The sequence below is a fragment of the Pezoporus occidentalis genome, unplaced genomic scaffold, assembly GCF_034315485.1.
Source record: "Pezoporus occidentalis ecotype Australia unplaced genomic scaffold, CSIRO_AGI_Poc_V1 ctg102, whole genome shotgun sequence".
NCBI lineage: Eukaryota > Metazoa > Chordata > Aves > Psittaciformes > Psittacidae > Pezoporus > Pezoporus occidentalis.
In genome coordinates, this window is record NW_026912801.1 from 336819 (window position 1) to 349853 (window position 13035).

General features: G+C 42.5%; 2 protein-coding genes and 1 long non-coding RNA gene across 5 annotated transcripts; 1 reads left to right on the forward strand and 2 right to left on the reverse strand.

Moving 5' to 3' along the window:
• Window positions 1–84: 84 nt before the first annotated feature.
• Window positions 85–3855, reverse strand: VPS29 (VPS29 retromer complex component). Of its 2 annotated transcripts, XM_062614321.1 has the most exons (5): window positions 3722–3854; window positions 3268–3279; window positions 1234–1425; window positions 580–815; window positions 85–412 (listed from the first exon to the last, which is right to left on the reverse strand). In XM_062614321.1, the coding sequence occupies exons 1-5, from the start codon at window positions 3722–3724 to the stop codon at window positions 295–297; spliced, it is 561 nt and encodes a 186-aa protein (XP_062470305.1). In that variant the 5' UTR covers window positions 3725–3854; the 3' UTR covers window positions 85–294. The 2 variants fall into 2 exon arrangements, with proteins under 2 accessions (XP_062470305.1, XP_062470315.1); XM_062614331.1 differs by lacking the exon at window positions 3268–3279 and having other exon boundaries at window positions 3722–3855.
• Window positions 3856–3861: 6 nt separating this feature from the next.
• RAD9B (RAD9 checkpoint clamp component B) lies at window positions 3862–12482 on the forward strand. Of its 2 annotated transcripts, XM_062614201.1 has the most exons (12): window positions 3862–3976; window positions 4232–4302; window positions 4390–4635; window positions 5408–5557; window positions 6048–6162; window positions 7087–7186; window positions 8059–8165; window positions 9820–9926; window positions 10356–10420; window positions 11250–11372; window positions 11748–12000; window positions 12309–12482. In XM_062614201.1, exons 1-12 carry the CDS (start codon window positions 3943–3945, stop codon window positions 12438–12440), a joined length of 1503 nt encoding a protein of 500 aa, XP_062470185.1. In that variant the 5' UTR covers window positions 3862–3942; the 3' UTR covers window positions 12441–12482. The 2 variants fall into 2 exon arrangements, with proteins under 2 accessions (XP_062470185.1, XP_062470193.1); XM_062614209.1 differs by lacking the exon at window positions 4390–4635 and having other exon boundaries at window positions 3904–3976.
• LOC134161493 (uncharacterized) lies at window positions 8235–9840 on the reverse strand. The gene is made up of 2 exons (XR_009964006.1): window positions 9431–9840; window positions 8235–9326 (listed from the first exon to the last, which is right to left on the reverse strand). It is a non-coding gene; the product is annotated as an uncharacterized LOC134161493 (long non-coding RNA).
• Window positions 12483–13035: the final 553 nt, after the last annotated feature.

The window sequence follows — 13035 nt, forward strand, 5'->3', positions numbered from 1 at the left end:
CACTTGCAACTGGTTCATTTTTCCCCAACACCAGTTCATAAAGCTTAGTTTTATTATGAAGTGGAGTTTATTACAACATAAAGGAACAGTATTTAAACAGTTACTTTAATGGAATATTTTACAAATCAATTCATAGAGAGAAAAGCAAACACAATGATGTTTCAAAGTTATTACCAAGAAGCTACATTGTTTAAGCTGTTAGTGAGTAAGGGTAGGACTGTAAACTAGCAATCAAGTATTGGAACTTGCAGTTCAGAATGAGATGGTAAAAATACGAGACAAGCCAAAGCATGTTTAAGATTTTTTGTACTCGATTCTTTCTACTTTCACATCATCTCCAATTAATTGATAGACATACGTAACTACCGTGGAAGCTTGGATATCCATCAGCACAAATGAAGGAATGATGTTGCTGTTAAGAAAGGGAAAAATTCATATTAGTTGTGAGTATATAATCACCTCAGCAGTGTTTCACTGCTACTATCAACCCTTCCTCTCCCCAACATTTAGAATGCCAACATTAATCTTCGTAATAAGTTTTCTAGTTATTCCCACAGATCATTCCCATACTTCACTTACTTCTCTAAGGCATGATAGGCTCCTGTAGCTGATCCCGGATTGATATAGAACTTGTTTTCATGTTCAAATGCCTCAAATTTGTGTGTGTGTCCTGAAATGAGGATGTCCACATCAAATTGCCTTTGTAGCAGTGCCAGGCTGGCCATGTCACCCCAGGGAATAACCTGATGGCCATGAATCAGCCCAATTTTGAACTGTCCAACAGTTACAACTTTCTGTTCAGGATAATTCAGGTTCTAAAAAAGAAACCAACCACAGATTAGATGTACAGATTTATGCTTTAAAAACAATTCTACGCAACACGAAGGAGAGAGGGGGGAAAGCTTCTTAGACTCATATCATAGAATCCCAGACTGGTTTGGGTTGGAAGGGACCTTAATGCTGCCATGGGCAGGGACACCTTCTACTAGACCAGACTGCTTCAGGCCCCAGCTTCTCTGGGCAGCCTGTGCCAGTGCTTATGAAAATAGTCAATGTAACTGGCCCTACTGCTACAAAGCTGCTTTTATGAACACCGGAGAATGTGGCAGGATGCAAGGAACTTTAAGGTCTGATAGCACCACCCAACCTCAGTTTGCCCACTTTTACTTGAATTACAAATAACCCTTGATGTAGATGAACAAAGCCAATATTATTATCAAGAGAGGACAATACCTCATCAAAGTCCCCTCTGACAACATGAACGTCCCCAGCCAGGGTCTTGAGGTAGTCATAAGTGTCCTTGGTGCAGAGGTTTCCCGTGCAGAGGATGTGTTGGATCTTCCCTGGAACCAGCAGCTTTTTGAACTTGGCTGGGAGGCTGTTGCATCGATGTGGAATGTGAAGATCTCCCAGCACTAACACCAACTTAGGTGTCACAACAGGAAAGAAAGGTCGTTACAAAATGCTTATTAAGACAAGAACCACAGGCAAACAGAAAGCTTTGCAATGTGCTCTTCAGTTTTCTAACTTGGCATTTTGATGTCTACTAAAGTAAGTCTGGAATGGTGATGGAATATTGTTATATTGAGGGAAAACGAGGCCCTTACTACCACAGGACATTACCCAGAGGGGCCTTACCAAAACAACAGCCTACAGCATCTCCATTTATTTTGTTGCTGAAAGCCATTGCAAGGTGTAACAACAGAAACGTTACTACTTGATGTATTTTACATAAATTTAGGAACTACCATCAGCTATCCCTAGCACATGTTCTCAAGCACAGACCTAGCTAGACTGTAGCCAACTTCCCTTAAAACTCAAACCCAATTTCTTTCTAATTTGTTTTCTTATCCAAAGAAAAAAATAAGAAGGCAAATAAAAAGCACTGAAAGTTTGCAATGTGTGTTAATAGCTGACCAGAATAAAAAGCTTGTTCAGAGCCCTTACTGAGGAACCACTGAACAACAGAGTAAGACTAACAGATTAAAGAACAATAAACAAAATAAACCAGGGCACTGCAGACAAGATAAGGCAGACTATTACACATCCTGCACACAGTGCTGCTGTTACCGGTTCTAGATACTCATAGTTGCAGTACAACAGCTGTAAGGAGAATACAAATTTAATGGGGCTTCAAAATTAAGGATTCAGCTGAAGTAGGACCATAGTTTAACAGCACAGGCTTTAAATGTGCAAATAATTAATGCAAGCAACGGCAATAAATTAATTATGCAAAAAGGGCATGGAAAGCTCCATAAAGCATGGGACGTGACACCACTGTGCTGCAAAAACACTGGATCTACAGTCATCCCTGTTAACTTGATGAATAGCTCCATAATAAAAAGTTTATCTTCCAACTGTAACACTTTGTTAGTAACAGTACCTAAAATGACAGCCATCAAATGCACTTGTAAAAGACGCAGCACATATATATATATATAAACAGCAGTAACTATGCTAATAAATTATCTTTTTTAATATTTATTTTTGATAGTTTTAGGCTATGCAGCTGTCTCACAGGCATCAAAAAAAGGCAAAACTCGGGTGAGTTTTGGTTTTATTGGGGCATTTCCGTGCCATCATCAAAACCATGCATCTTTGGTGAACAGATGGATTAAAGTACTGGTAAAGCAATACAAGAGGCTTTGAACCCATGAGCTGCCAATTTAAAACTAACCCAGGAGAGGGGGGAAAAAGACATTTTTAATGGTTTTTCAAGAGTTGCCAGTGAAAAATACCCCTCCTAGCATCAGTCTAGAGCTGGTATAGTTGAATGCAAGTAGAAAATGTGTAATAAGTGATTTTGATTATTAAAGTAGCCATAGATTCTCTTACTAATGCTTAAGCAACCTGGACACACAATGCCAGTTATGTATTTAATGTTTAATAGAATTACCCTGCCACTCAAATCGCACAACCCCACTGAAGTCAGCAGCGTGCATGCATTCAACGAAGGCCGCTTCCTTTGCTGACAAAGCAGCCGACCCCATATTCTCCCTGAAATCACATCTGAGCACCCATTAATTACAGAAAAGCTTGGCAAGCTACAGTAACAAAACCTAATTAAAAGTACTGAAGTGTGTTTAATAGTCACAGCACCATGAAATAGTTATGCCATCTGGCTTCTACTAGGCATTTAGGTGCAATCATGAGCATGGTTTGAACAGCAGCCCTAATTCACGTGTCCCATCTGACATCTGTATCATCTAGTAACATTGACAAGCCCTTACCACCAGTGTTAGCAACAGCCAAGAGGAGTAAACTTACTCTGTGCCCAGCCTTATTGGAATGGAGAAGTTGATTGCAGACAGGGGGGGAAATGAAAAACAGGGTGAACCATGATCAATGTTAAAACAAAAGAAAGCAACAGAAAAGAAAATACAGCCGAATGAACAGGCAAATAATAATTAATGAATTGTTGATGTTATGAAAGAAGCGTTAAAAAAAAATAATTAAATTAAATGAAATTAAAACTCAGCTCCTGCGCGCAGCCCCGGCCGCCACAGCCCCTCCGCACGGCCCCTCCTCAACGCTCCCCGCCCGCCCTCCATCTACCTCAGCTCGGCACGAGGGGGGGGGTTTGGGGCGGACACCGACAGAAAGCATTCCCGGACCGCGCGTTCCCCACACCCCGCAGGAAGCGAACCCGGGGCCCTCCGGCGCCACGGGACGAGGAAGACCCCGGAGCCGGGGCCCAGCCCGGCCCTGCCCCGCCGCTCACCATCCTGCCCGGCGCCGCGCTCCTCACAGCGCCCGCTGCGCCCGCTCCCGGAAGCCAGGCCGGCGCCGAGCACCCGCTACGGCGCCTCCGAAGGGCCAAACGCAGACCAAAACGCGTTTCTCCGCAGCCGCCTTCCGGCTACATCCGGGTCTCTGAGGAACGCCCCTCAGCGGGGCGTTTCCCGCCCTTTCTGCAGCCGTCGTGTGAGGGAAGGGGCGGCCATGAAGTGTGTCATTGGCGGGGCGCACCTCAGAGGTACCCAGCTCCGATCTGAGGGGTTTGTGTGGGGGAAACGGGCGCCCCAGAGCGGGGCTGCCGCAGGGCCGTGCGGCAAAGCGGGCTTCAAGGTGTTTGTGCTGAAAAGGGGAAGGAAAGAGTGACGTTTTCCGCCCTGGCATTGGTTTCCATTGAAATGCATAAAACGTTTGTGATGTTTCCTCTTCAGTTAGTCTGGAGAAGATGCAGTATAACTTTGGGTTTTCACATTGCGTTGTTTTCTTTTCCTGCCAGTGTTCGGGAGAGCAATTCACGCCATAGCACGTATCAGCGATGAGTTTTGGTTTGACCCCTTAGAGAAAGGTGTAAGTGGATTTGATTTATTGTAGTTTAAAAGCCTCTGTCGGAAGCACAATATTTACCTTGTTGGATAATGCATTGTTTTCCTGCAGGTACCCTCCCATCTGAGCCCCTCCACTTTCAATATGGACAAACGCCATATTGTCTGTAATTGTAATTACACAGATTGCATCATGGAAGAGCCATTCCCACTCTGCCCCTGCTGTTCCATTCTTTGTTACCTGAGCTTGTCCAGGACATCTGGATTAATACCATGGGTCAAAAGGTTCCTGTGCTGTACCCCATCAGAAGCTGCCTCTGAACAACATGTTTTGTACCAGGATGACTCAACAGGAAGCGTGCATCCATTAATGTGCCTCTGATTAATCAGAAGCCATTTCCAGCAATATTAGGGTTTTCTCTAGGGGGTTCTTAGTTAAAAGTGATCTTGACTTGCTGGGAGGGTGAGGAGTGGAGAAAATTCCCTTTTATACCTTTATAAACTCTTTATATAAGAGTTTAAACTCTTTATATAAGAAGTTTTGGGGTGCTACTGGTGTCTTTGCGCATTTGTATGTGTTGTGTGGATGGGCGTAGAGCAAGATTGTTCTAGAATAAACTCCAGTCCTTCAAATGCTTCAGACTGAGCTCCAAGTGTTTTGGTAACTCACCAAAGGTCAGGGCCGCTTAAATGTCCATAGACTGGATTCCTCTGCCTGTATTATACCAGTAATGATACAGGTGATAAGTTTGAACTATGACTCTATCTGTAATGCACAGGGGAAGTTTAGATTGGATATGAGGAGGAAATTCTTTCCTGTTAGGGTGGTGAGGCACTGGAATGGGTTGCCCAGGGAGGTTGTGAATGTTCCATCCCTGGCAGTGTTCAGGGTTGGACGAAGCCTTGGTTGAGATGCTTTAGTGAGATGCTTGGTTGAGATGCTTTGCCAGTGGCAGGGGGGTTGGAACTGGATGATCTTAAGGTCCTTTCCATTCTATGATTCTATGAGTACTGAGATTTAAAAGCTCGAATGGTTCCTGTATGGTACCAAATGGTACCTGTATGGTACAGTGTAAATAGTTTTGAGTTAATAAATGTTCATTAATAAATTATTTTACTTCCGTTACCAGCTTGCCTTGAGATCAGTGAATTCTTCAAGGTCAGCATATGCATACGTGTTCTTCTCATCTATGTTTTTTCAACACTACTGCTGGGCAGCTGTGCCTCAGCCACATCAGAAGGAAAAGCAGTTATCCCCCCCGTGTAAATTGATAATCAAGGTACATTTGAATGGATTTTTCAATGCACAGCTTTGTAAGCAGCAAATTAGCCCATTTTCCAAATGAAATTATAGAGGGAGGCTCCTAGAGGTATGTGGATGGCTCTGAACTCAAAACACTTCTGAGCAGCTCTGCAAAAGGGTGTTAGTATATAATTATGTTTGGAAGTTGTACCTCCTCAGTTGTGCCCTGTGGTTCCCGAAGTCTGAGCCAGCTTAATCTCAGGATAAAGGAATACCACATTTCTGCCTCTCTGTGGTTCTCCTTCACAACCAGTATGAGCCAGAGAGCTTTGACCAGTTCTTTAGCAAACAGCTCTATTGGCCATATATTGGAATAGTGGGTGAGGATGGCAAGGATTAGTATCTGCTTACAAAGCAGTTTGGGGAAGCTATAAAAGCAGGACCTTGATATAAATCATACAAAAGTAGGGGAAATATTGCTTAGTGAATAACCTCTGTGCTAATTTGTTTGTTTGTTTTCTTTACAGTCAGTTCTTCCTGTATTTAGATGTGTAAATATGCTGGAAAGGAATGTAGAGAAATGCAGCATTTATACAAATATTAATGATCATCACATAACTTTTCAGCTCCTCTGCAAACATGGTAGGTTACACATCTTCACATGAGCAGCAGCAGTTTAAAACAGCAGGGCAGCACAATATTGAGTGTAATTAGGAGCTGAATGTTCTTGATGGAACATTATGCCAACCACTTCCAGCCTCTTCACATCATTATTTATACTTATCTGCATTACCTTATTAAAATGAAGTTAAAATAGGCTTTATCAGACAAACAGTCTTCAGCTCAGTAGTTAATGCCTGCTGTATATTAATTGCCAACCAACTGCCTACAACATTTAGAATGAGGCTGGAGTAAACTCTTAAAAACATATTGTGGAAAAGGAGGGAAATCCTGGTTTGGTAGAGGATTTACGGGGTCTTTTCACTTCTAACAGTTATTTAGCACTAGGTCTGACATCCTCAGTCCAGCAGAACACCACGTGTACTTTGTAAAACTCATAAAGAACCATCATCTATCAACACAGCTTGCTGATCTGATAGCTTGTGATACCACTGTGTGATAGGCAGTGGTTTACATCATTAAAAATCCATCTTGTGTTACTAATAATGAGAGAACACATTGAATTAGGGAAGGATCATTAAGCTCTCTTAGCTCATGCTTATCTAGAAATACACAGAGATCTGATTCTGTCACCATTTATATTGTACCAGTTAAACACTGAAGCCTTTCCCCACTCCCTGCACTTGTTGCACTTGTTGCTCTTTGCTTGCATCTTGTGAATTCTTAAAAAAACATCAGAACCTTGCAGGGCGTAACTAATAGGATGAAGGAAGTCTCCCATGGCAGGTGAAAGCAGTTTTCTATTTGTTAGTGAGTTATTTCCACACAGCTAGAGTAAGTGTAGTTATTTTCTCTATTGAGATATCCTAAAAGGACAGTTAATACTGAATAAGCCAGTTAAAATGACAGACCAGCACTGATTTTGTTCATGCCCTTTATACTCAGGTGTTGTGAAAACATACAACCTGACATTTCAAGAATGCGATCCGCTGCAGGCTGTTTTTGCAAAGCACATGTGTCCCAACGTACTCAAACTCCACTCCAGGTAATGAATACAAAAATGTCATCTTTCTGGAACGCAGAATCTTACAGGAGATGATACTGGTGCCATAGTCAGTGGCAGAATCAAAGTCTGATTGGGGACAGCCAAAAATGGCAAATTCCTAAACCCTGTACCTTAGTGCTTGATTTTTCACATTGCAGCTTAAGAAATGGGGCTCATTCTGCCATTAATCCCACTCAGTCTAACCTTGAGAAGTGTGTAATGTCTGCTTTGAATTCATACCTTTAAGCTACTTCCACCTATGACAACTAAAGCAGAGCTGGGATGTTATAGGTAAAGAATCCAGTGATAAAAGTACAGTTTCTTCAGTGCAATAAGGCAAAGTTCTTGTCACTGCAGGCAAAGGCAAAGAACAGTTCAACTGTACTTTCCCTGAGAGCATTTCTGTCACTGTCAGTGCTTCTGACAGTGTTTTCTTGTCACAAGAGTCAGCCATTAAACGTGTATAAAGACCTCTGTGTATAGATACTATGTATTGTGTTTATAAAAAGATTGTGTAACTGTAAAAAACTAAGCTTTTGAATAAGGAGTATAGGATACTGAGGGTTGCTCAAAATTGTGATATATATAGAGAGAAAGGTATCAGACATATATATATATGTAAGATTGATCTGGCAGCATACACAGACATCAAACAAATCTGCTTTTGTAATGACTGGCTGTATTTTTAGATGTCTTCTGTACCTATTGGCACATAAATCAATTAAAAAGATGCACACACAGTAGGGGGTGCACATTTCAAAGGCACTTTTGCAACCAGTACTGCCCAGGAACTATTCTAGTTTCTCATGTGAGTAACAAATGCTGGCTGGGAATCTGCGGCAGGTATCTTAACACTGACTGACGTTTTACAGGCTGCTGGCTGATATCATGGTTCACTTCCCGAACAGTCAAGAAGAAGTAACTTTATCAGTTACACCAATGAAAGTTTGTTTCAAGAGTTACACCGAGGAGGACACTGGTAAGAATATTCAAAATATGAAACAGTATTGGGACTTTAAAACGGGTAACTAAAAGAATAATAACCTGAATGGCTGAATAAGATTTGTAAGAGAGGAAACATACACAGGGAGATTCTAAGTCCTACTTCTGCGCTTTGGTTTTAATATATTTGAGGAAAGTACGTTTTTTAACACCATTTCCTGGTATCTGTGGCAGATATCAGACTGAGCAGCCAATTGAAATAAATTATGCCACTGGCAGTAGGCTTAAGCAGAGTAATTACTGTGCTGCAGGGGCAGAAGCACGGCAGCATACAGGAAAAAGGAGATCATTTTATGTTTTGAAAAAGAACTATTTAAATCTGAATACCACAATTACAGAATTGATTTCATTACAGACTGTATTTTAGTAGAAGGGCAATACAGTGTGTTAGCTGGCCTAACAGTGCAGTGCTGCATGCTGCCATTCTCAGATCTCCAGCTGAGATGAGAACAATTTAAATGCATGGGGTGTGACTCAAGCTAATTTTAAAGATGTAATTGTGTTTCTGAAGTACAGGTTCTTGTATATCATATAATAAAGGGATGCTTCTCATACTTGCTTATGACCAAAGCTGAGGATAATGACCTAGAAAAAGAAGACTGCCTAGAGCAGAGGTGGGGACTGTGCTGGGAACAGGCTAAAGCAGTGGAGAGCAAGAAGGATTAAATGGTGGAAGATGAGTGGAGTTGAAATAGAGAAGAAATTACTGAAAATAAAAGATACTAAAGAGATTACAGTTTGAATGACAAACTTGGTTAGTTTAGAAACATACAAGAGTATTGTAAGAAAAGGTGAAAAACGAGTAGGTAAAAAGGTAATGAGATACCAAAACCCCAAACAATCAAGGAGAAAAAGGAGGCATTTCAAGCATTGTTGCTGTTGTGTAGCATGTAATGCAATACACTGCCTGCAGCACATGTTCTATATGAAACAAACCATGTCCTTTGAACGTATCATCTGGTGCTGGCTTGGGTTTTTCCACATCCAGGTTTAATTTTCACATGCACACATCACACCTCCTGCCCAGACTTGTTCTCATCTGCATGTGGTAGGCTCTGCCTTGCAGAAGCTGTTGAATGTGTTACAGTTCCACCCTCTTACTTTCTTTTCATGCACCTAACAACAACTAGGGGCTGACCTAATGATAAGCAACAATTGGCACCTGAAACTGAGGAGCCTGTTTCCTGTTGCCACTTAGTAACAGGAAAAGATTATAATTTAAAACAAAGAACCTAAATCCACGTCCATTGTCCTCCGATGATTGTCAGCAATTATGATTAACCTGTTAAAGTCATGTGGCACTTTGATCTTCCCATCTATGCAGCAGTAAGCAGCTGGTAATATTATTTGTGATGAATGCCTGTAGACAAGCAGATCTGTGAGAGCAGCAGCAGGTATTGGGTTAGATCACACTGGAACATCAAACAGGTTGTGTCAAAAGCCATTTAAATCTACATAGTATAAGTAAACTGAAGATTTTAATTATGAAATAAATTGAGATGAAAACATTTATTACTGTTAGTCACTAAAAATACAATTACTTGCTCAAACGATGCTGATGTAACAACCTCAGGGATATAATCAGAGTTTGTTGGGGTCAAACTTGCCTCCTTTCTTGTTACTTTAAACAGATTTCTCAAAGACAATGCTTACTGAAATACAACTGAATCCAGATGAATTTGACTACTTCCAGGTTGGAGTCGATTCTGAAGTGACGTTTTGCCTTAAGGAATTGAGGGTAAAGTAAGAACTTGTTTTGAAAGTAGAACTTTTCCCATTAATTTGCTTGACTTGACCAGGACAATGCAGGATGGCCCTGGACGGGCTCCACCAGGCCTCCTGACCAGCAGCACTATTGCATCAGCTGGTCAAGGATTAGCTTTAAAATCAGTATCTTCTGGACACTGAGGAGTCCCTCACAGTAGCCTTTGAAAGGCAGCAGAACACTTTTACCACTGTGACTGACCTGGAGAAGCAGCATGGCCAGAGAAGTTCTCCATGTGGAAGCTTCTTTGACAAAGCCCCAGGCAGGGATGGCAGCACATGTGTTCTAGAAGCAGTTGACTTTTACCTTTTCTTGCCAGTAAACAACATCTGGGATAAACTAAGATTCTAATATTAAGCTTCTGGTTTTAATGGTGCTTAACCACCCCCCTCTTCTTTCCAGGGACTCCTGGTGTTTTCAGAAGCCACCAGTGTTCCTGTCTCCATCCATTTTGACATCTCTGGAAAGTAGGTTTGGGAACTCACCTGACAAACTGCAGCAATTACACCTCTACACTCAGGTTTTGTTACTCGGTATTTAACTGGAACAATAAACCAGAAAAAGCTCTATTTCTAATCTGCGATACAGGGTTAAATAGCCTGTTATTATGCAGAAAGCACTTAACATAGGCACAGCATTACTAAGCTGCCCGCGCTGACTAATGAGCACCTATATAGAAGTCACCTGCATGCTTCAGGCTCTCCGACTAATCACAGAATTAGACTGGTTTGTGTTGGAAGGGACCTTAAAGCTCATCCAGCTCCAACCCGCTGCCACTAGAGCAGGTTGCTCCAAGCCCCATCCAACTTCATTAAAATATAGAGTGGTGTATTCTACACTGAGAAAATTCATTATACTAGAAAAGGAAACATTCAAATAAACTGAGAACTTGCCTCTACTTCCATAGACCAAGATTCACACAGCTGTTACTGCTGTATTTGGTAACAGTGTGGGTAGGAAAATACCCACATCAAGGCAGAAGTATGCTAATGCAGACAATAGTTTTATTCAATAGTCTAAAGCAACAATAAGTTTTCTGTTTAAAATACAAATTTAACTGTTGCATATTTATAATTTGACTAAGTACAATACTGTACAGTATTGTATAACATCTACTCATTGCTGCATTTAAATCTGCCTCAGGAAGCCGTCTCATATCCTTCAGCAGCAAATACATCACATTTTCAGCTTTTCAGAGGCACATTTTAATCCCTATGTGTAGAACTGCACAAACTGTTTTCTCCCACAGCACGTGTAATTACACACACTGGTTTACACCTCTGAATGTTTGTTCAGGCCAGTTGCTTTCAGCATTGAAGATCTGGTGCTGGAAGCCAGCTTTATCTTGGCTACCTTGTCTGATGTTGACAAGAAGACTTCCCAGCAGCAACCACCCAGCTTTACACCACGGCAGGAAAGGTAACGGTGGGCTTCAGGGGTGGGAGAGGGAGGGTGGAAAATTGAAGTTTAAGCGTTCCAGCCAAGCTGGATTTAGGATGAAAAGGAATCAGCTCATTGTTGCAGGGTACTGGAGTCTCTGTTCACAGAACAGTGAACTAGGCAGGTTCAGGAACACCTTAGCAGCATGTGCAGCAATAAAACAGTACAAGAGAGCACACTCTGTACTGGCTTCTGCTTTCTTTTATCTCCACAGGGCTATTGCAGTAGGGGAGGAAGGGAAGGTACTTGTTGAGAATCCATTCTAAAGCCATAATGATTTCACTATCAGAAAATAGACATTCTAATGGAAACATAAAAGCCAGTTACTGACCTGACCTACTCTCTCCCATCCAGCCTGGAGACACGTACAGGGAAAGCTGAAAAAGCCTCCATGGATAAAGACAGCAGCACACAGGCAAACGCTTCCAAAAAGCCACAGAGGAATGGAAACACCCCGAGCACGGAGCCGGCAAAACCTCGGAGTCCTTTGGTGAAACAGAGAAAAGTCATTCCTGGAGCCACAGAGGGAGATGCAACAGGGGTAGGAGGAACAACCACAGCCCATGCGGCACTGGCAGGAGGGGCAACAGAGGCTCACTATGACAAGGTGAGACAGCCAGTTGTATTTAGGGTGGAACACCTCAGCCGGTGTTCAGGTACACGTAGCCTGGGGGTCGCTACATGTAACTACATTCAATTCTGCCTGTGGCCTTTCAGTGGAAGCAGCTCCCACAGCAGCAGAGCTGACAAAAAACACCTCTGCCACCATGTTTAGTACTGGGAATACTCACAGGTGACAGGTGTGGTTTACATGGAGCCGCTGTAGACTAATAAAGATCCTGAGGTAGCAAAAGCTTCAGAAATAATTAACCCCAAATTCAGAGTTTCTGACTTCTGTAATTACTGTATTTTCAGTTTCATTCCCTGTTTTTTGGAGCAGTTTCCTGTAAGGAGAAGGATGCCATCAGTCACACCTTCCATAGCCTAGCGACAGCTAGCGACACTGAAGAGGATTTTGGCAACGTGCGGAGCCCCCCAGTCCTCTAGTGCCATAAAGCATCTGAACCTAAAGACTACTGGGATTTGCCTTGAAAGTGGAGCTGTTCCTGGTTTTACAAAGTTTATCTGCTGTTCTGCAAGTTAAGAGCTTGATGGAAGCTGCGTTCTAAGCTGGTGCAGTGAAGAGCACTTCATGAATACCTGTTTGGAGTCTGGGAAGTGGAAATCCCACTCAGACAACGCCTATGTTTTTGCAAGACAAGGACTCAACTCAGCACCAGCTAATTTGTCAGTTCAGGTTACGAGTTCACTCACTGTTCACATTCACCACCAGCACAGGTCATCCCGCGCCGTTACCTGCTGTCCTGGCCCGTCTGGGGTTCGTTACGTGTTGTGCAAGAACAGCTTCAGCTGTTCAGCGCGTTCCCACTGGAGAACTCTGCCACTTGAGGCCAGGTAAGCTGCTGTTGTAAAGTTGAGTGCTGGAAAAATGAACCCATCCACCCACTCCAGCACAGCCGGGCACACTACTGCTGGGGAACAGCCGGTGCTGCCACAGGGTTGGTGCAGAACTGCCATTTCACTGAGTAACCAACGGCAGAGGAATGCATTTGAACAAATAAAGGTGATGTTCAAGAGGTTT